At 47.9% G+C, this 21,555-nt stretch overlaps 1 protein-coding gene and 1 pseudogene across 10 annotated transcripts in view; one reads left to right on the top strand and one right to left on the bottom strand.

Annotated features, from left to right (window-relative positions):
- Positions 1-21,555, top strand: part of DAPK2 (death associated protein kinase 2) — a 123,047-nt gene that overhangs the window by 2,498 nt on the left and 98,994 nt on the right. For 6 of the 10 annotated variants that reach the window (XM_070421293.1, XM_070421302.1, XM_070421296.1 and 3 more), the window contains exon 2: positions 4,051-4,148. In XM_070421293.1, the coding sequence (XP_070277394.1) occupies positions 4,057-4,148 (92 nt within the window). In that variant the 5' untranslated portion in view covers positions 4,051-4,056. Of the gene's footprint in view, positions 1-2,842; positions 2,986-3,011; positions 3,184-4,050; positions 4,149-21,555 lie in introns of those variants that run through there. The other 4 variants (XM_070421298.1, XM_070421262.1, XM_070421271.1 and 1 more) reach the window with 3 other exon arrangements.
- Positions 18,719-19,352, bottom strand: LOC139013784 (ferritin, heavy subunit-like; annotated as a pseudogene).

Here is a 21,555-nt window from a genome sequence, read left to right on the forward strand (position 1 = left end):
TAAATACGTTCAGAGTCCTGCTCTTCCCAAACCACCCATCTCCCAGGATGTGTTTTTAGCGCTTAAAATGGCCCCACTGATAAGTCAGCAGTTTTAGGAGAGACTTGGGCAGGGGGCACAGGGGATGTGGATGTGTGTGGTGTATGCTGGTCTGGGGCAAGTTTCTAATGGGTAGGAATGAAACCTGAACTGACCATGAGCATTTTCCTAAGGCCCCCCCTAGTTGTTGGATGTGGGGGTGAACCAGCAGGCTGCCCAGTGGAGCTGGACCTTCATCAGAAAGATGGAGTTTTCTCACGCCAGCTTAGGCAGGTGGCTCATCTTCTCTGAGCCCCACTTCCTCCTCAGAGATTGGGATGGGTCAAAGCCTTGAATGCCTGGAGGGGCTCTGTAATGCCAGAGTCCCCCCCACTCCCCCAACCTCCCAGTCTCCCCTCCTCAGAGCCTGAATGTGATGATCCCTAATGGCAGGAGTAGGGTGGGAGGTGTAAGGGGATAATCACTCATGGCCTCTTGCAATGGTCCCATTTTAGTGACTTGCGCTGGGTGAGGTGGGGTGAGAGTCTCTGAGAGTTTAGCTGAGTAGCTAGGGCCAGTGGAGATGAGGGCTTGGAAGGGTTGAGAGAGTCTCCTACGGGGCGATCCTCCAGCCCTGGATGCCTCCTCCTAGGTTGTCCTTCGGAGGCCACTGACTTCCCCAACCCTGGTGCCACCATCAGAGGTGCTGTCCACAGCAGCCCAGGAGGAGCAGCTGCAGCGGGCTTCCCCTTTCTGGACCTCAATTTCCTCCTTTTGTAAAACAAGTGGGTTAGACTAGACAGCAGTGGTTTTCAGACCCCCTGCGCCCCCCGCACCCCCATGAATTCTTTCACAGAACCCAAACTTCTAATATGGATAAAGTGGAACTGCTCTGGCTCCCCTTCCTCACACTGCTGGCTCCGGAAGTAGAGTCTAAAAATCCCCCAGACGATCTTTGAGGCCCCTTTCTGTGAGGTTCTAGAAAATCTGTATTAACCTTCAGAAGTATTGCCTAGTGTGAGGGTTGGGGGCAGGAATGTGAATCCTGGAGATTCCATTAAGAGAAATGTGGGCATTAAGAGGGGCCTCATCGTTGAAATGTCTGCAGCTGATGGCCTTTGCTTCTAACCAAAAGTTGCTGCTGTGCCCCTCCCCTCTGCCGTGTGGTTTATCTCTGCAGGCCCAGAAAAGGGCCTGTGCCTCTGGGTCCTAATTTGTGACTGTAGTTCCACCTCAGAGTTTCTCCCCATAAGTTTCATGTTTCCAAAGTAAAATGCAAATTCATCTTGGGGACAGATGTGAGGGAAGGGCTTTTGGCTGTTATCAGCTGTTTTTGCCTGACGAGGTATCATTCTTTATGGGGTGATTGCTGTATACCAGCTACTACAAGGGGACAGAGGTGAGACTGTCTCCACCTCTGCCCTCCCGGGGCTCTAAGACAAAAGGCAGGAGGGACCATCAAAACACTACTTAGAAGATTTTACATATGTTATCTCATCTGCCCCAGAAGGTAGATGTTAGACTCACTTTTTAGCAATGTAAAACTGTGTACAAAATAAGTATATATCCTATAAGCCCATGGAACCACCACCCAGATCAGGGAGCAGCATTGCCAGCACCCAGAACCCCCCTGTGTTTCCTTCCAGGCACAACCGCTCACCCTGGGACAGCCACTGTGCTGACTTCTAGCACCATAGAGTAGTTTTGCCCAAGTGGAATGGCACATTATGAAGCCTTTTGTGTCTGGCTTCTTTCATTCAACGTTTTGTTTGTGAGTTTCATCCATGAGGTTGCAGATAGCTGTAGTTTATTTTCATCGTTGTTTAATAATTCCATTGTGTTGGGGGAATGGGAAAGGTCTATTTTGGCTGTAATATAGGCTACGTGGTGGGGAGGGGAGTAAGGTTGGGAAGCTGAGTTGGGGGCCAAACTGGTAGGCCTCGTTTGCCCTTGGGGCCCCCCTGCCCTCACCCCAGCCATCCAGGATGTGGGGCCCAAGGATGGGGCTTAACCTTTTGCTGGGGAGCTGGGGTTGCTTCGAATCCAGCTCAGCTCCTGATAACAAATGTCCCTGGCCTCATGCCAACGGCAGATCTTAGCTGTTCCTGGGGCCACTCTCAGGGTATCTGCCAATAGAATGTTTTTGGACTTTTCAGCTTCCACCTAGCTGTGTGAAATTAGTAGCCTCACCTCCCTGCTCCCCACCCCGACCCCTGCCCCACAAGGACCTGACCCAAATGGTTTATTTGGAAGGATGTTTTCAGCATAAAGAAGATGGTGTGGGTTGCCACCCTCTGGGCTTGTTCAGGAGACTTGCCAGGATGGGTTGAACTCCTGATTATGGTTGAGCCAAATTTGCCAGAGGATCCCCAGACCTTTCTTGAGAAAGGAACGGAATTGGTTGTCTTAATGGCTGTGGGAAGCAGAAACAAGTCTAACAATAACAGTAAGAATCATCCTCTTTCTTTTTGCCCAGCAGTTTATGCCCCTACCACAATGGGTCCTTACACAGATGTGTGAAGTAGGCGCTATCAATGTTATCACCCCTGTGAGTCACATGCTGTGAGTCACATGCTGTGAGTCACATGGCTGACATACAACCAGACTAGCCTAGAATGGGTTCCTGGAGTCTGCTCTTTCCAGTATCCCATCCTCGCTGGGCCCTGGCCGAGCACAGAGTGAAGACGTAGCAGGAAGGAGGATGTGTGGTGGACCATGAGCGCCCACAGGCAGGAGGTGACCTGAGAGAAAGGCCTGGGTGCCAGGCCGGGTCGGTCTGGAGGTCTTCAGGGATCTGTGTGCATCCTGGTAACAGAGCTCTACTTTGCAGGGGACTAGACATGGAGAGAAGAGGGTGAAATGTACACATCGCCTGAGAGTTAGAACAGCTCCAGCCACTTGACATTGATGAGACATGCCTTTACGTAATGGGGCCTCCACCCAGCCTGGTGAAAACAGTCTTTTGGGGTTCGTGGGGCCCGGGCGTGGTTGGTATCTGATTGGCAGAAGGAAAGCTGCCAACGCTTAGCCTAAATAAGCTCTGAGAGGCCCGTGATAATGACTCTTGAAAGACACATCCACAGGCAGCCGGTGTTATCTTTGTGACTTGCACACTGCGTCCTGGGCCCTGCCCTTGAGGGTGACATGTGGCGTTCCCAGGAACGGGTGAGCTCCTTGGGGCAGGGATCCCAGGGCAAGGTGCAGATGGTCTCTCCTGGTGGAGTGGCGAGCGCTCTCACGGCGCAGAGCTGCCTGGCTCTCAGTGCGGTGCCCTGGGCAGCAGAGCGAGCTCCATTCGACAGATGAGGAAACTGAAGCTCCTCAGACAAGAGATGAGGTCACAGAGCTAGCTGAGGGCAAAACTGGAACTAGAACCTCAGCCTCCCGGCTCCTGATGCCTGTTGTAATTTGTCACGGCACTCCCGCCCATCTTTCTCTTGGGGTGATGAGTGAGTTTACAATCAGTTCAGACTCGCTTTCAGGTGGCGCAGCCCGGAGAGAGCTGAGGTCATGAAAATCCCTTACGTTTTGACTGCATTTGACAGTTTACAAGATAATTTCATGATTTGCTGTTGGTTTTTGCAGTATCAGCCCCTCTTACAGACAGGGAAGCTGTCTCCCACAGTTTCAATGACTTATCCAGTCAAAACTGGGACTTGGACCCAGATCTTCTGACTCAAAAACAAGTGCTCTTTCTCCTGCCTCACGGCTGCCTCTTTCCCCAGTAGACCTGAATTTCCTGAGAACAAATCGCTGAAGTTGGCATGATTCTATTTCTCTGAACTTGTTCAGAGCAGATCTGAATAAGTGAGGACTCTTTTTCTATCTCCCAAGCAAATATGAGTTACTCTAAATCAAATCAGAACCATGCCGCATCGGTCACAAGTGAGGAAAGGCTAGAGCAGGGCAGTTCTTGAAGAACGAGGGCTGTGGATGATTGTGAAATTATCAGCCCCCTTGCGGCTGATTACTTTTAGGCTCAGACTCTGAGGCTTGTGCCAATTGACACATCTGTCCTAATCTCACTTCCAGGGCTGTATGCTCCAGGCCTCAATGAGGAGCCCAAACATGGAGGCCTTCAAGCAGCAGAAGGTGGAGGACTGTTACGACATCGGAGAGGAGCTGGGGAGGTAAGAGGCCGGCAGAGGCGGAGGGGATGCCAGAGGGAGACAAGGATACACTTCTCTTGGTGCACTTGTCAGTGGATCTTGTCACAGAACTCGTGGGAAGCTTTAAAAACAATCCTGAAGTTTATTTATTTAATTTTTATTGAATTTATTGGGGTGATATTGATTAATAAAAGTAATAACTTTCAGTTGTACAATTTTACAAAACATCATCTGTATATTTTAGTGTGTATTCACCACCCAATGTCCATGAGGTTTGTTGTTGTTGTTTGTTTGTTTTTTGCTTAACTCCATCACCGTTTTTATTCAGTCCCCCCAATCCCCCTCCTCTCTGACAGCTGTCAGTAATCCTGAGGTTTATTCATCTTTATGGGAGGCTCTGCAAATAGTCATCTCTCTGAAAATAAAGACACGGGTAGAAGGGGCTAGAATTGTTGAGCTCTGTGTTTTCAGTATATCCTGGCTAAGAGTTATGGTGAATCCAAACGATTCTTGGTTTATCTGTTACTGTTCTCACGAAGCCCTCCCCAGACTTTGGACTGAGACCTGACCTGTGGTTTTCTTCTCTGAGTCCCACTTGACATTCTCCACGGCTCCCAGGATTTTGTTTCATAAGCTCAGAGCCTGATTGGGAGATGAAGTAATCCTCCTGAAAGTGGATTTGCATTGAGTAACAAGCCACAGGAACACAGCCATGAAGGTTCATGGGATCGGAGTTACTGGGTGCCTTTTCAGGTTTGCTAAACACGGAACACAACCAGAGCTAACCTCTGAGACCTGAAAGTAGTTCCTATTTGGAGAGAAATGAAGATTTTTCTGAAGATCTCTTCTTGCTCCATTTCTAACAGATGCTACTATTTAGATGGTGTTTTAGTGATTATAGAACAGTAGTCCTGAAGTTTCATTCTCACAACAGTGCATGAGATGGGATATTAAAATATATATATGTTTAAAAATAGATTTTTATTGATTTCAGAGAGGAAGGGAGAGGGAGAGAGAGATAGAAACATCAATGATGAGAGAGCATCATTGATCAGCTGCCTCCTGCATGTCTCCCACTGGGGATCGAGCCCACAACCCGGGCATTTGTCCTGACTGGGAATTGAACTGTGTGACCTCCTGGTTCATAGGTCAATGCTCAACCACTGAGCCATGCTGGGCCGGAAGAAATGGGAATTGTTTTACTTTCGTTTTTCAGATGAGGAAATTGTGGTCTCACATACTTAAGCAAGTTGCCCAAAGTTGTTCAGCCAGCAAGCGACATAACCAGGTCTGGCCAGCTCTGTTTGTAACTGCACACCTGTTGTGCTCTATCCTATGAGCATGGCACTTGCACACTCCCACGTTCTCACCAGTATATCCAACCTTAGCCTTTCACACTCCCAGCAAAGTAAAAACCTGTGGGTTTAGGGCCTCTACTGTCTCCAGGAGGCAAAGTAGGAGGCCCTTCCTCTTTATAGAGTTCGTGGGTCAGGACTAATTCCTTACTTACTTTAATTCTGAAAGACAAAACAGAGCCAGACTCTGAGGAGAATGGAAGGTGCAGGTGCTTCAAGTTCAGGCGGTGCTTGTCCTGGGTGACTGGATGGCTGGGTGCATGGGAGCAAGTGATGCAGAGTCCCCAGAGTGGGGGATGACCCATCTGCCTTATTTCAGAGACCAGCTGACATAGGCAATCCAGGGCCCGGTGAAAGGGTGGGAGGAGGACAGAGGGCCAGAGGCTGAGGGTGGCAGTAGGAGGCTGCCTCTGAAAGAGAGGCCAGGCTCTCTGCCCTCCGGTTTCTCATGACCTGGGTGACACCAAGGGTAAAGTGGCATCCTCAGCAGCAGACCCTGCCAGTGGCATTTGATTCAGTGGCCCAACCTTGGCCACATCCTGTGTGTAGGGGTCTGTGCTAAGTGCTGTGGGTACAAAGACAAGGAGGACACAGATAGTCTCTATCTTCCTGGAGCTCCAGCGTGTGTGTGTGTGTGTGTGTGTGTGTGTATTTGTGTGTGGTGGGGGCCACACACATAACAAGGGTGGAGTTGGATGGGACTGGCACCAGAGCTGGGAACTGAGGAGGGAGATTTTGAAGAAGGAAGTAGAAGCAGCTTCCTAGGGAATCCGTCTGTTATTCCCCCCTAGTCCTGTCTTTCCCCCACGCACTATATTGGAGCTATTAGAACTAGAGAGATCTCACGTTTTCCGATCCTTCCCTCTAACAGGGTGTGAAGGCCCCGTGTATCTTGCAGCCTGGGGAGCCTTAATGGACCCCACCTACTTTTCTAAAGTGCTAACCAGACATGGAGTGGGTAAGAGGCAGTAGAGGCCTTGGGAATGGCTTGACATGCTAGGATTTGTGGTCTAGAGGCCAGATGAGCTGGGAGGCCATTAGAAGTCCTCTAACAGGCCCTTCATCGGACAGTGGAGGAGACTGAGGCTCAGAGAGGGAAAGGTCTTGCCTGAGGCCATGAACAGGCTGGAAATAGAACTGCCTCCAGATGACTGCTCAGCTTCTGAAGGGACAGGCCTACCTTTCTCTCCTCCCCTTCGTTTCTTCCCTTAACATATTATTAAGGACCTGCTGTGTACCAGGCACTGCCCAAGGTAGGGGTACACAAACAGGAATATTCCTGTCCTCTAGCAGCTTATGTTCCATTGGTGGACAAAAGCACTAAACAAGTGAATAAGGGCACAGATACATCATTTTAGCATGTGTGAAGGGCTATGAAGGAGAGAGCAGGTGCCCTGAGAGAGACTAGGGCCGTGGTCAGCAAACTGCGGCTCGCGAGCCACAGGCGGCTCTTTGGCCCCTTGAGTGTGGCTCTTCCTAAGCCTTAGGAGTACCCTAATTAAGTCAATAACAATGTACCTACCTATATAGTTTAAGTTTAAAAAATTAGGCTCTCAAAAGAAATTTTAATCGTTGTACTGTTGATATTTGGCTCTGTTGACTAATGAGTTTGCCGACCACTGGAGTAGGGGATGCAGGTTTAGACTGAGGGTCAGGAAAGGCTGCTCTGAGGAAGAGCCTGTTAAGTTGAGAACTGAGGGGTTAATAAGCAGGTAGAGGCAACAGCATGGACATAGGCTCAGAGATGGGAAAGGACCTGGAGCCTGAGCTACTGACAGGAGGCCAGTGTGGCCTCAGAACGTGAGCTGGGGGCAAGCGGTGCTAGATGAGGTTGGAGACATAGGTGGGGCCTGATGCAGCCAGCAAGCTCCCTGTCAACACAGAATGGTGGACAGGCTTGGCCGTAGGGGTCACACAGATTGCAACCTTAGGACAACTTACTCAACCTCTCTGGGCCTCAGTTTTCTTACCTGTGTGATGGGAATAATAACAGTACCGACCTCACAGTTGTGGGGGTTAAACGAGATGCTGAGTCTATGGTGTTCCTCACAGAGCCGAGCACAGGGTAAGTGTTCAGTGAATAAGAGCTTCTGGACTTTGAAGTAAATTTGAGGCATCAAGGTCCTGCCTCCCACCTATGGAGCCGCTAGGAGGAAGGGGTGGGACTCTGCAGGAAAACAGCACGTGGAGGGGCCGTCGTTCTTATTTTGGAGAGAGCTGTATGTACACCTGCTTCCTGGGCTACCAGTGAGTACTCTGCCGACACTCAGGGCTCTCTTCTTGTTTATTTTAGCTCCTTATTAAGTCCTTCCTATGCAAAAATGAGAATGAATGACAGTCACTGTTCATTTTTACCTGTGCTGATGGATGAAACTCACATAATGTTGAGTAAAGGAAGTCAGACTCAAAGAGTTCATACTGCATAATTCCATTTGTGTGAAGTTTGGGACAGGCAAAGTGAATCAGATATGCTAGAGGTCAGATGGTGGTTATTTGGGGGACTGGTGACTGGGGCACAAGGGGGACTTGTGGGGGATAGGGGTTGTTCTGTTTCTTGGTCTGGGTGCCTGTTTCACTGCTGTGTTCATGTCATGAAAATAGATCAAGCCGTTCATGTTCATGTACATGTACATTTTCCTGTGGGTATGTTATACCTTAGCTTAAACCATGTGTTAACAAGCAAAGCATCTTTACTTCACTTCCTGCCCTTGTCTGGTCCCTGAGGCACATGTTTTTGATTCATTTGGAGGCCTTGTTTGTCCTTGTTCTACAAGTAAGAACATCTGTGAGAAACGGTGCAGCATCCAGCTTTGGATGGGGACAGCGTGACCTGGCTGGAGAGTCCTGAGCTCGGCTGGGACCACTCCTGACCCTGCATATCTCACCTGATTTCTGGCTCCCTGTGCTGAGTGCAGACACGTGGCTGCACTCACATTTTGGCAGCAGCCTGCTGGGGATGCTGGAGCGGTTGGAGAAATGCTGGCTTGCAGATTCTGGCCTCTACCAGACTTGTTAGCCACCTAGGGCAGAGCAGGGGTATATTAGAGTAGGGCTCATAAAGAAAAAGCCACTCAATCCCTCATTTTAAAGACAAGGCTAGGATCGGAGAGAGGAAGTGGCTTGTCCAAGGTCACACGGTGAGCCAGTGATAGACCATGTGGGGACTGGAGGTCTGACTCCTAGTCTAGGGCTCTGGCCACACCATCAGGACCCACAGAGAGCAAACTCATTTTTTCCTTTATTTTGAATGCTTCTGGGGAGTGGGGGAGAATATATGGTAGGGTGGTCATTTCTGTTTGACCTTGAAGGTTAAGGGTCAGAGTCAGGAGGTGAACATTTTGGAAGGAGTGATATTTCTTAGACCAGGGGTCCTCAAACTTTTTAAACAGGGGGCCAGTTCACTGTCCCTCAGACCGTTGGAGGGCCAGACTATAGTTTAAAAAAAAACTATGAACAAATTCCTATGCACACTGCACATATCTTATTTTGAAGTAAAAAAACAAAATGGGAACAAATACAATATTTGTATTTGCATGTGGCCCGCGGGCCGTAGTTTGAGGACCCCTGTCCTAGACCTAGAGGAAGGGCGCTGGTAGTTAGGACCAGTGTTGAATACTGTATGCACAAGGGCACAAGGTAATTCAATAAAAACAGCATGCAATAATGAGTGGTTTCTTCTTCCTCTAGTGGTTTCTTTTACTTAGACGATCAGATTATTTTATTAAATGTTACTGTTGAACTGGATCTTGACAAGAATTTAGTCCAAATTTCCATTTTATAGACAAGGAAAGTGAGGCCCAGAGAGGGGAGGTGATTTGTCTAGGGCCACAAAGCAAGCAGTATAGGAGGCAGAATTTAAAGAAGCTTTTTAACTACATTGTGCTGGTTTAAACAAACAGAAAAAACTATCCATATGCACATTCAACTTTTATCCACAGTCCCCACCTCTCTCAGGGAGCCTACCTCACTATCACCCCCATATCCTCTCATCCCCTCTTCCCTCCCTGATGAAGACAGCAGCCATAAGCCCTGCTACTTACCTGCAGAATCTCCTTGTGTAGGGACAGGAGCTTTGGGACAGGGAGGGGTCCGCTGCTCTCAAGCCTCATCCTTCCTGGGAGCTGAGGAATTGCCAAGGATGGCCATCCTGACAGGGCTGTCGGCCAGACCCGAGTCTCTAATGGGGTCTTCTGTCATTAAGATCATTCAGCACACACTCAGCTTAGCCTGGGCAACCTCTTTGTGAGAGAAATAAAGACCTTCAGGAAATGTGTAGAGCTCAGACTTACTCAGACTGGATGCTAGAGCCCAGTGTAGCCACAAAGCACTATGGAACACAACAATAATAGTGGTTTACCTGTCTCGGTCCTTGGGACAAGGGTTTTCCAGGGAAAAGCGTGTCTGAAGCAAAGGGACTTTACTATTTCTGTTTAAATGAAACATTTTTTATTACAGAGGTAATGCATGGGAAATGTCATAAAGTTATGATGAGTTAAAGTAGAATTCCCTCTGCTCTCCCTCCACATCTCACACCCACAGGAAAACTCTGATAATAATGTTCTTCTGTTGCCTGTTAGAACTTTTCTAAGTAAAGCAAGTGCATAAGTGGACCCAGATGGGACCACACGACCATAAGTCTACAACTTGCTTTTTCACTTAATGAAAAGCACTGAATATCTTTTTACAGTCGTGCATATAGATCTGTGAGACTTATTTTGGATGCCAGTTTTTTTTTTTTTTTTTTTTAATAAAAAATCTAAGCCCTAGCCGGCTTGGCTCAGTGGATAAAGCGTCAGCCTGCAGACTGAAGGGTCCCAGGTTCGATTCCGGCCATGGGCATATGCCTGGGTTGTGGGCTCAATCCTCAGTGGGGGCTGTGCAGGAGGCAGCTGATCAATGATTCTCTCTCATCATTGATGTTTTTCTCTCTCTCTCTGAAACCAATAAAGAAATATATTTTTTAAAAAAATCAATAAAAATATATTTAAAAAAATAAAAAAATCTAAGACGTTTAAGCCAATAAAAGATTAGTGGCCTTAATACAGCAGCTATTTTTATTTCTGTTTTACCTTCTAATCTTTTGACAGCTATTTCTCATGTCCACACATCCCTTCCTCTTTTGTGTCTACTTGAGGTACACATATCTCAGAGTTAACATTCCCCCAAGTGCTAAGCTACCGGGGCAGGTCCAGGAGACCAAGGAGCAGCGCCCGCGGCCTTGGGATTGCCCAGGAGTGAGATTAGGCCTATCCTGTCCCACATTTGCTTGTATTGGGCTGTCAGCTCTTTGAAGCCAGCTTCACATAAGTTCTCCTATTTTGAGAATCATTGCAGCACTGAGACGGAGGCCAGAGATCCTCCAAAACTTGCCACTTCCCTCTGTTCTTGCTGTTCCCTCACTCTTGGAAAAGTTAAACGCTTCCTCCCAGGTCCAGATCAAAGGCTGTCTCCCTGGCAAAGCCTCTCATGACCCAGCCCACCCTACCCTACCCCTGCCCCTTCCGTGGATTTAATTACCTCTTATCCTGGACCCACATCTCTATTAAGTGCTAATGTCATCACATCTCATGTTACACAAAGGGTCCACCTGGTCATCTTCCCCTCTGGACTGAAGGCTTTTCCCTGCATACTTCATCTTTTATCCATCCATTCCCCCTCCCTGCCGCCATAGTGTCCAGCCAGGCCTTTTATACTAATAAGTGCTCAGCTCCCACAGATACCCATCAGGTACGTGCAGAGCTGTCTGGAACCTGCCTTGAGTTAAATCTGAGGCAGGAAACATCAGCCAAGCCCCCCAGCTTCCAAAGGTCTTGGAGTCCATGAACGTCCAGGATTCCTTCCCCACACACATAGTGGGAAACACAAAAATTACCTCCATTTCCTAGACATACATTCATTAAAAAAATATTTTTATTGACTTCAGAGAGGAAAGGAGAGAGAGATAGAAACATCAATGATGAGAGAGACTCATTGATTGGCTGCCTCCTGCAAGCCCCCTACTGGGGATCAAGCCCACAACCTGGGCATGTGCCCTGACCAGGAATCAAACCGTGACCTCCTGGTTCACAGGTTGATGCTCAACCATTGAGCCACACCCGCAGGGCTAGACATACATTCTTGTATTTAATCCTTGTAACACCCTGGGAAGTAGCTATTATTCCCATTTTAAGGATAAAGAAACTCAGTCTCTAAAAGTTGGGGAACAGGGGTACTCTTCTCAAAAGCTAATAAAAGAAGAAGATGGAACCGGCCATGAGCTAATGCTCCACACCCCCTCCCCCAAACATGTGCTATCCGTTCAGAGGAGGAAGCTGTAACCCGGGGTGGGCCAGCTCCTCACAGACTAACCCGGAAATAGCAGGTAACTGCCTCGAGGTAAGGGCTATACTACTACTGAGGAGCAGCAGGCCTGGGAGTGGGCAAGAGGGCACGTGGAGAGGGTTGAAGGGATGGGGCCGCCAAGAGGCAGGTGACTGCAGAGAGCCCTGGATGATAGAAGCATGGATAAGGGAGGGAGGCGCTTTTATCAGCCTTTGTTAGGAAAACAAAGCACAAAGCCACTCAGACAAAGTGGCTGCCTTGCACACGCTTCAGCCCCCAGCTGGCCCAGGGAGCAAATCCCCTGCCCCAGGGTAGGTCTCATTGAGCTCAGTTTGCTTTGTGAGAACTCTGAGAGCTGAAGAGAGGTACTTGTGTGGGCTAATTGAAAGCATTATATACCTATGTGTACTGTATATACTTGCTTTCCTACTTGTCACCAGCATGTACATTTTTGTGTTGTATTGTTTTTACACTCAGCATTCTTTTATTTAGACCTTTCATATATCCAGAGTCTATGTAAATGAAAACAATTGGTGTTTTGAAATAATTTCAAATTTAATAAAAGGTTTCAGGATAACAGAACTCCAATCCACCCTTTATCCAGATACCCCAATTTTTAACATTTTGTCACTTCCTGTCTCTCTTCTTTCCTCTCCCCATCTCCTTCTCCTCCTGTTGCTCCTCTCCCCTCTTGCTCCTTCCCTCCCTCCTTCCTTCTTTCCCTCCCTCCCTCCCTCCCTTCCTTTCTTCGTTCCTTCCTTCCTCCCTTCCTTCCTTCCTCCCTCCCTCCCTCCCTCCCTCCCTTTCTTCCTTCCTTCCTTCCTTCCTTCCTCCCTCCCTCCTTCCCTCCCTCCCTCCCTCCCTCCCTCCCTCCCTCCTTTCCTTCCTTCCCTCCCTCCTTCCTTCTTTCCCTCCCTCCCTCCCTCCCTCCCTTCCTTCCCTCCCTCCTTCCTTACTTCCTATCTAACTATCTATTTATTAATGTTTCTAAACCATTTGAGAGTCAGTTGCAGACATTTTGCCTCATTATCCCTAAACACTTCATTAAGCGTCTCCTAAGGACATGGTTATTCTCTTTCATAGCCACAGTGCAGTTTTAAAATTCAGGACATTTAACTCTGATAAAACATTTTTATCTAAGCTCTCATTCTTGTTCCAGTTTGTCAATTTCCCCATCAGTGCACTTTATAGCAGTTTTTCTCCCTGCAGAACCAGGTGCAGTGCAGATCATGCATTGCATTTCGTTGTTGTATTTCTTTAGGCTCCTGCAATCTGGATGGCTCCCTGGCCTTCCTTTGACTTTCCTGACACTGATATTTTTGAAGAATACTCACTTTAAAAAAAAGATATAGTACATATTTTTGTTAACTTCATAATATTCTGCTATACAGACATTCCCAGTTTACTTAACATTCCCCTATTGTTTTTCACTATTAAAAATAAATGTTCCTGTGGACATATTTGTTTAATTTCCTCTCTCTGCATTATTTCTGCTGGGTGTATTCCCAGAGGTGGAATACCAGGTCAAAGGTTATGGCTGACTTATGTCATGGTGAAAACTAGAAATACTTATGCAGTTTACCAGGTCACCAACATGCGCTGGTTTCCGTAGGGCTTTGCCAAAAACTCGTAGTTTTTATGTATTTCTGGTAGTTCAAGAGTTTTGTAAAGAAACATTACTGTTTTTGCTGTAGGGAAATGGAAAGTGGTTGAAGTTTTCTATGCTTCTCTCTTAATTCCAAAACTTATTCTCTCTGCTATGTTACCTTTTCTAATGGTGTTTACATTTCATTTTCATTTTATTACATTTTTATGGATAATTTGAAGTTCTGATAGCAACACAAGGCAGGCAACGCAAATATAATAATTCCCATTTTATAAAGGATGAAAATAAGGCCCAGAAAACTCACCTGACCCATCAGGACCAGAGACAGAGGTCTTCCCCATAGATGGATGGTTTTGCCTCCTGCCCCCACAGATAGAAGAGATCAAGGTTTTTGGGAGACCCCAGAACTCAACCAAAAGGTTCCACTTTTTTTTTTTAATATATATTTTTATTGGTTTCAGAGAGGAAGGGAGAGAGAGAAACATCAACGATGAGAGAGAATCAATGATCGGCTACCTACTGCACGCCCCACACTGGGGATCGAGCCCGAAACCTGGGCATGTGCCTTTGACCAGAATCGAATCCGGGACCCTTCAGTCCACAGGCCAATGCTCATCCACTGAGCCAAACCAGCTAGGGCAGATTCCACTTTTTTGTATCTACTTTTAGAAGCTGGTGGGCAGGGTTCTATAAGAAAGTTCTTGGAGGCCCTGGCTGGGTAGCTCAGTTGGTTAAAGTGTCATCACGATATGCCAAGGTTGTGGGTTCAATCCCCGGTCAGGCTACATACAAAGAAAAAAACAAACGAATGCATAAATAAGTGGAACAACAAATTGATGTTTCTCTTTCTCTTTCTCTCTCTCTCTCTCTCTCTCTCTCTCTTCCCCTCCTCAAATCAATCAATATATATTTTTAGAAAGCTTTCTGAGAGAGTGCTGTTGGGAGAGATGGGCTCCTTGGGGAGGGGTGCTTTGAGGACAAAGAAGAGCGCTGTTCCTCTGTTTTCTCCTTTGCTGGGAAGTGAGGGGTCAGAGCAGAGGCAGTGGTAGGAGTTAGGCCCTGAGTCCCGCCCCGCAGCTGAGGTAAAGCCCCAGGGCTCTGGCCTGGGAGACTGCAGTTCCCAGGGCCTCTCGCAGAGTGATGGCTGCAGCCTTCAGGTCTCTCTCCTGGAGATTGCCCCAGACCCACAGCAGGCTTCAACAGGCTTTAGAGCCCAAGGACTTGAACCTGCAAGGGCTCCTACCATGTCTAGTCCAGGGGACGAAAGACTACAGCTCTGTGGCCAAATCTGTCTGCCACCTGTTTACCTGTTTGTGAATGGCCCTGGAGCAAAAAAATGGGTTTTACAGAGGAACAGTTCCAATAGCTTTGATGATAGGGAACACTAACTTTGTAACCTAATTAAACAAAATGTTATCCTCCCCGAACACCATTTCCCGCCCCCCCCCCCTCCCCCCCGCAAATTCCACTCTTCTTATTGGAAAACCTGTATTACAAAAAAACAGGCAAAACAAAACTCAATTCTCATTATATTTTTAATCCCATCAATTAAATATTTATTGAAATTTTGTTTTCTCCTTTGTTATATAAGTGCTGCATAATACCCTTAATTTGCTTCTTGGCCCACAACACCTAAAATATTTACCATCTGGCCCTTTGTGGAAAAAGCGTGCCTTCTCCTGATCTACTTCAGCAGAGTTTACTATTTAAGTAGCAAAACTTTAAAAAAGTAGATTATTGTGGGGTGGGGGATGGTACACAAACAGGTCAAAGTGAAGGTGCGGCTACGGAAAGGAGGACGAAGGGGGCGCAGAAGTCCACTTGCCCCTCCTCCCCCTCCCTCACACAGCCCATGAGGAACCTCTGGGAAGCCCCGTTTCAGAATCCAGGCCAGTGCCGTCCTCTGAAGAGAAGGCAGGGTGGGAAGCATGGCTAGGAGCTCTCTGGGTGCTAGGGATTATCTTGTACAGACACGGGGTAGGGCTGGGGGCATCACCTGGCGTAATCCTCTGGGCTGGTAGGTCTTTTTCCATTTTGCAGATGAGGAAGCGGAAGCTCAGAGAACTTCACTGCTTGCCAACTTTAGTGTCAGAGCTGGGAGTTAAGCCCACGGCTTCTGATCCCTGGTCCCTGTTCTCTTTGAGGTGCCAAGCTGCCTAGGATTTTCTTTCTGCCTGTGGCCCTCGGGTCCCCTCCAGAGAACAGAGAAAGAGGTGGGTCCTACTGCTTAGTGCTCTTGGTGGTTTACCGGACGACCTGCTGAGAGCCCTGTTGTCCTGTGTCTAATCCACATCCAGGGCTGGCACTGCCCCCCTGCCACCCCCACCCACGTGCTGCCGGCATCCAACCCTGAGGCCTCACTCAGGACCCTAATCTTGGACCCTGAGCTGCTGGTCCCTGGTAACTTGGCCACAAGGCCTGGAGGGAAATGGGATGTCCTTCCCACCTTGGGTTGAGGTGGTACCTCGGGGGCGGGGCCACCAGCTGGAAAGGAGAGCTTTTCAGCTGTGGGCAAACTATGGCCCGTTTGAAATGAATAAAACTAAAAAAAAAAAAGATGTTTACTTTGAATTTATATTAGTTCACACAAACACTCCATCCATGCTTTTGTTCCGGCCCTCCAGTCCAGTTTAAGAACCCATTGTGGCCCTCGAGTCAAAAAGTTTGCCCACCCCTGTCTGCTGAGAGGCACAGTGTGGCTCTAGGAGGCAGAGTGTTCCTACTCATCTTTTGGAGGAACCCCTGCCACCTGAGAGAGGAGACAGGGCCGAGGGGAGAAGGGCAGCGGAGGGAGGAGGCAGGGAAGGGCACTGAGCCATTCCTGGCAGGAGGAGGGGTAAAGGGTGAGCCTGGGGAGCTTTAGCCTGGTGGTGGCCACTCTGGGCATTTGGAGCTGCCAGGCCCCGGTTGGCCCCTGGCTCTGCTACTGTGAGCTGTGGGGCCTCAGGAGGCAGCGTTGCTCTCTTAGGCTCTGTTCTTCGTTGTAATGGTCTGTCTCACAGGGTTCTTGAAATAACCTGGGGACTCTGAGCCTCTCCATGTTTTCCAGCCTTCTGGGGTCCCATCATTCATGTCCAAATAGGAAACATGAGCATTCCATTCCAGGGCAACAGGAAGTCGTGTTCCTGACCCTGCCTCCCTGCTTCTCCCCGGGGAGTGCTCACATCCTCCTCACGCCTCGGGCCCTGGAACTCAAGGACCCCTTCCTCCTTTGAGACAAGGCTGGGCTCCCTCTGTGACCCTGGCTCAGGATGAACTCACCACTGAGACTGGTTGAAGAGTAAACTGAGTTCCATGTCAGGCTTGGGGGCAGTGAAAGGAATTTTGGCACAAAGAAGGAAACGGCTTAAAGCAGGAGACAGACACCTCTGCTTCTTGACCTCTGACCTCTGCCATGATGCTGGGAGCTTCCAGGACCCTGCTTCAGGCCCCAAACCAGCTACCATCCTTTTTACTTACCACAAGGTCAGTTTCATATATAGACAGTTTATTGTTGTTGTAACCACTGCCTCAGTGGACTCTAGGTCTCTCTCTCTCTTTTTTAAAATTTTTTAAATTGATTTCAGAGAGGAAGGGAGAAGGAGAGAAAGATAGAAACACCAATGATGAGAGAGAATCATTGATTGGCTGCCTTCTGCATGCCCCTTACTGGGGATTGAGCCCGCAACCCGGGCATGTGCCCTTGACTGGAATTGAACCCGGGACCCTTCAGTCCACAGGCAGATGCTTTATCCACTAAGCCAAGACTCTAGGTCTCTAGGTCTCTCTTTTCTGGAATCAAAGGCCCTTTAAAGTTTCTCCCAAACACAAAGCTACCTCTGATTTCCCTCTCTTCCCCCTCATTCCTGCCGCAGATGTAAGGGGTATAGTGTGGCATGTGGGAAGTGCCTAGCACATGGTCACAGATACGGACGTCATTGTGCTAAAAGCCCAGTGGTCAGTTGCTTGGAAGAGCTCACAGGGAGGAGCTGGGTTGGGCAGCTTCTCCTCTGTGACCTTATTTAACCAGTGAGATTCCCAAGTTGGAGAGGCAGGCAGGTAGGAAGTAATTGTCCACATTTTACAGAGGCACAAACACCCAGTCCCAACCTTCGAGAGCAGGGAGGCCAGATGGAGTGGGGATAAGGCTGTGTGTCCCCAGGTATTTATTTATTTATTTATTTATCTATCTACTTTTTAAATATACATTTTATTGATTTTTTACAGAGAGGAAGGGAGAGGGATAGAGAGTCAGAAACATCGATGAGAGAGAAACATCAATCAGCTGCCTCCTGCACACCCCCTACTGGGGATGTGCCCGCAACCAAGATACATGCCCTTGACCAGAATCGAACCTGGGACCCTTTAGTCCGCAGGCTGACGCTCTATCCACTGAGCCAAACCAGCCAGGGCCCCAGGTATTTATTAACATAGGTCCAAGTAGCAATCCTGAAAAGATTTCTTAGAGAAAGATTTTTTAAAGCATCTTAGAGCCAGCTAACTCTGCAGCGTTTCCAGAGTTTGGGTCCGTGAAATCCTTCCTGATGTCTCATCTGAATTCTGACACGGGATCCTTCCTGGGGTCCACGAGTGTCTCTGAGAAAACGTCAGCTCCCTGCAGCTCAGGAAGCACTGCCAGACGCTGGCTCAGCTGGCTGGGCTCCACTGTAAGCCCTCTGGTTCCTCGAGCTGCTACCCTAAAGGGAAGGCCTGTGGCCGGGCAGCTGACCCACTCCTCTCCAATACACAGCCAAGAATTTGTCCCTCAGGCTCAGGGTCAAACCTGGGTAGGAATCCCAGCTTTACTACCGACAGCCTGTGCGACCTTGGGCAAGTTACTTCACCTCTCTGAGCCTTGGTTTTTCTTATCTATGAAATAGAGAACATACCACCTACTTTATCAGGCCAGGGTTTAAATTTAGATCTCTTCTGACTGCAGAGGATTGGGTGAGATTATGACTGAAACATGTAGTACAGCAGATGTCATCCCAGGAAGTGCATCTGAATCACAGAAGCAATAGACACACATACATACGTGCCAGGGGTTTGGGATGTAGAAGGTACAACTAGGTCCAAGATCATTTCTTCAAAATGGTACTGGAGACACAGTAGGCTCTTAGAGATGTCGGTTTATTCCTTTCTTCCCTAGTAACAAGTCTCTTTATTATCCTCTCCCCGGGTATGTTATGAGTTTTTAATAATGTAGAACAGATTTATTTGTATGTGCAACAATGAGCAGTCTTCTGTCAAGTGGAGCCGATCTGGATTCTTAAGTAGCTGACTTCGGGACCTACTAACAATGGGAAGACTTGCTGTGCTGCTTTCAGATGCTAAGTCTCTACCTGACATTTCAGCAGCTTGTTAAATGGGTCTTCCTGCTGGGCCTGCTTTTCTTCTCCCTAATGATATACAAGCTGGCGAACCAGACAGCCTGTGTTCCTCTCCTCTTTATCCAGGCACTTTCCCGTGAAGCGTAAGAGATCGGTTCCACTGTTCGCAGAAGCCGAGGGGTTCCGGTCTTGCCGGTTAACATGTTCTTCAACTCCAGAGCAGCCTCTAGAGCTTGTACGCCAGGCCCCCAGTTACCTGTATCAGGCCTGTTAGTCACCGGAAGGCAGATTTTACCCCCACGTCTTCTTAGGTGTCTTTAGAACTGCTCTGCATGTTCCCTCTTCACTTCAGCGTGGTCTTCAAAAGATGCAGCAAAAAGAGGTGCTTCCCTGTCTTCCTTGTAGTAACACGTCATAGATAAATAAGCACCACTGACATGCAGCTCATAAGATGCCACCTGATTAATTGTAACCCTCCACTCCAGAGAGGAGGCTCTGGACCTGGGATGCCACCTCAGCGTTAGAGAAACTCAGGCATAAAAGTGCTACCCAGCCTGTTATGTTATTTTTACCTCTTCCCTTTGCTCACACTAGATCCCTGCTGGGATCCCCTCACTGACCCCCACTCTTCCATGGTGTCTGCCACACTCAACACTCCTTTCTTGCTAAAACTACCCTCTTTTTTTCTCCCCAGGCCCCTCCCAGCCTTCTGCCCCATAGAGCTGAGCTGAGCTTGTACAGGGGTGGCCCCTGATTGGCAGGGATGGTCACTTGGCTCAAGAGTGACCAATTCATTGGCTATGAGATGCTGGGCTGAAAAAGTTCTGCCCAGTAGGAGCAGTGGTAATTAGCTAAAATAGTTTCTCTCTGAGACTCAATGCAGAATGTGAGGAGGGAATGGAGCTACCACTGAAGATGCAGTGATTCTACAAGCTATTTCCTTGATGGCCTCTAGGTTCACTTCCCATTCCTGTGTGTATCCTTCCAGTGACCACGTTCCCCTTGAAGAGCCCAGGTAGCACGCTTTCCCTGTCCTTATCTCTGTCTCACTCATGTGTGGAGCCTCCAGGCATGTGCTCAAGCTTTGCTTCCTCCTGGAAGCCTGCCCTGATTACTGCAGATATATTGACTGCAGGTAGGGTTGGGTGCACCTGTTCTATGTTCCACAGTATGTTGTGGAGTTTCCAGTTGTCATTGTTTGCCTCTGAGTCTGCTCCCACCCTCTTCCACACCACCCCTGAAAAAAAGCTACCCTAGAACAGCTCGCAGTCCAGTGAACTCTCTGATCACAGGATCTGGAGGTCATTCGTTTCATTTCCCAGTGCCTTACACAGTGATAGGCACATAGTAGGTGCACAGTAAATGTTCGAATGAGTTCTGGTTTCAGTTGGCTCCTATTCTGGGGTCTCTGATCTGCCTTTGCACTTGAACCTTAGTCTAGTTTCTCCTCCTCTCTGGTCCTCAGTCCCCTTTCCCCCCTCAGCTCTAAAATTTCAGAAGTCTATGAAATACCCGTCAGACATATATTAGGTAGGAGATGTTTTGATGAGCACTAGGGTGGGGAGAGGAGTGAATGCAAAGATATAGTTTTTATTTTCAGGAGCTTACAGAGGTAAATAAGCAAACTTAAATATACAGAAACACCCATGAGAGTATCAGGCTCAGCAGCAATTCAAGAGCTGTCAGAATATAGTGCAGCTGAAAAAACATCCAGACAATACGTGTGATACTGGTTCAGAACCTGGCTCCCTCCATGGCCTGGCACAGCCAGAGAAGGTTTTGGGAGGTGGGAGCTAAGCGGGATACTGAAGGATGGGTAGAATTTGGATAGGTTGAGCAGGGGGGATGGGCATTCCAGGTATAGATGGACTTGAGCCATCTAAATGGACAGGATAATGCAAGGCATGTTTGGGGGGTTGGGTCCCTGGAAACTGGATGACAGGTCTAGCAGGGAAGCAGTGGGCAAGCCCAGAGTAGCAAGTAGAGGATGGACCAAAGCCTAAGCCAGCCATTAAAGTTTTACAATATGGGTCACAGGGGTAGAGGGATAGGATAATGAATGATTTAATTGTTTTTACTTATACTTTTCAGTATCTCCTAAGCTGGAAAAGTTTAACATGCATTTCTTATGTCATATAGAACAAATTGCTTTTTAAATATTTCATGCTCAGGAGATTGGACTTCCCACTGGTTTTGAGCTGGAAGAAAGGTTAATGGTATTGGATGGAGAAAAGGGCATGGGAGGTGGGCCCAGGAGGAGTGAATCACTGTAGAGAACAATGAGGCCCTGGAAGTGTCATAAAGGGATGAAGGTATCATTGCCTGTATCCTTTATGCAGAGAGAACAGACTCAGTGAACCCTTGGCTGAAGGACTAGTAAGTTAGGGAAGGTAAAGAGTTGGTGAGGATTCCATACTGGTACCTACAAAGAATCTCCCATATCTTTTGCTAGAAAAAGGGTTTGGAAAGAGTAATTTGTCATCACACCATTAGAATTAAGCTGGAGGGGCCCCGCAGTGCCATCTATCTAACCCCTTCAATGCACTGTGAGCTCTTTGGAGTCATTTAAAAATGTTAAGTAGTATGCTCTTCACAAGTATTCACTGAGCAAAAGAAGTTCTTCCTTCTTGGACACTAAAAAAAAGTGACTTGACTTTTAAGAAGTCCACTCTTTAGGGAACTTGTCTGTTGGATGAAGTACACCTGTACGTATCTTAGCCCACATCCTAATTTTAGCTAATGCTGGTTTTCCAAAGCTCTTCCTAAATAAGAGCTTCCACAAATAAATCTGGGGAAACTTTGCCTAATGCTTGGAAGAAGATGACCATTACCTGAGA

This window comes from Myotis yumanensis, unplaced genomic scaffold (assembly GCF_028538775.1).
Source record: "Myotis yumanensis isolate MYYU_CA2020_CCGP unplaced genomic scaffold, mMyoYum1.0.hap1 SCAF_1, whole genome shotgun sequence".
In the NCBI taxonomy this organism is placed as follows: Eukaryota; Metazoa; Chordata; class Mammalia; order Chiroptera; family Vespertilionidae; genus Myotis; species Myotis yumanensis.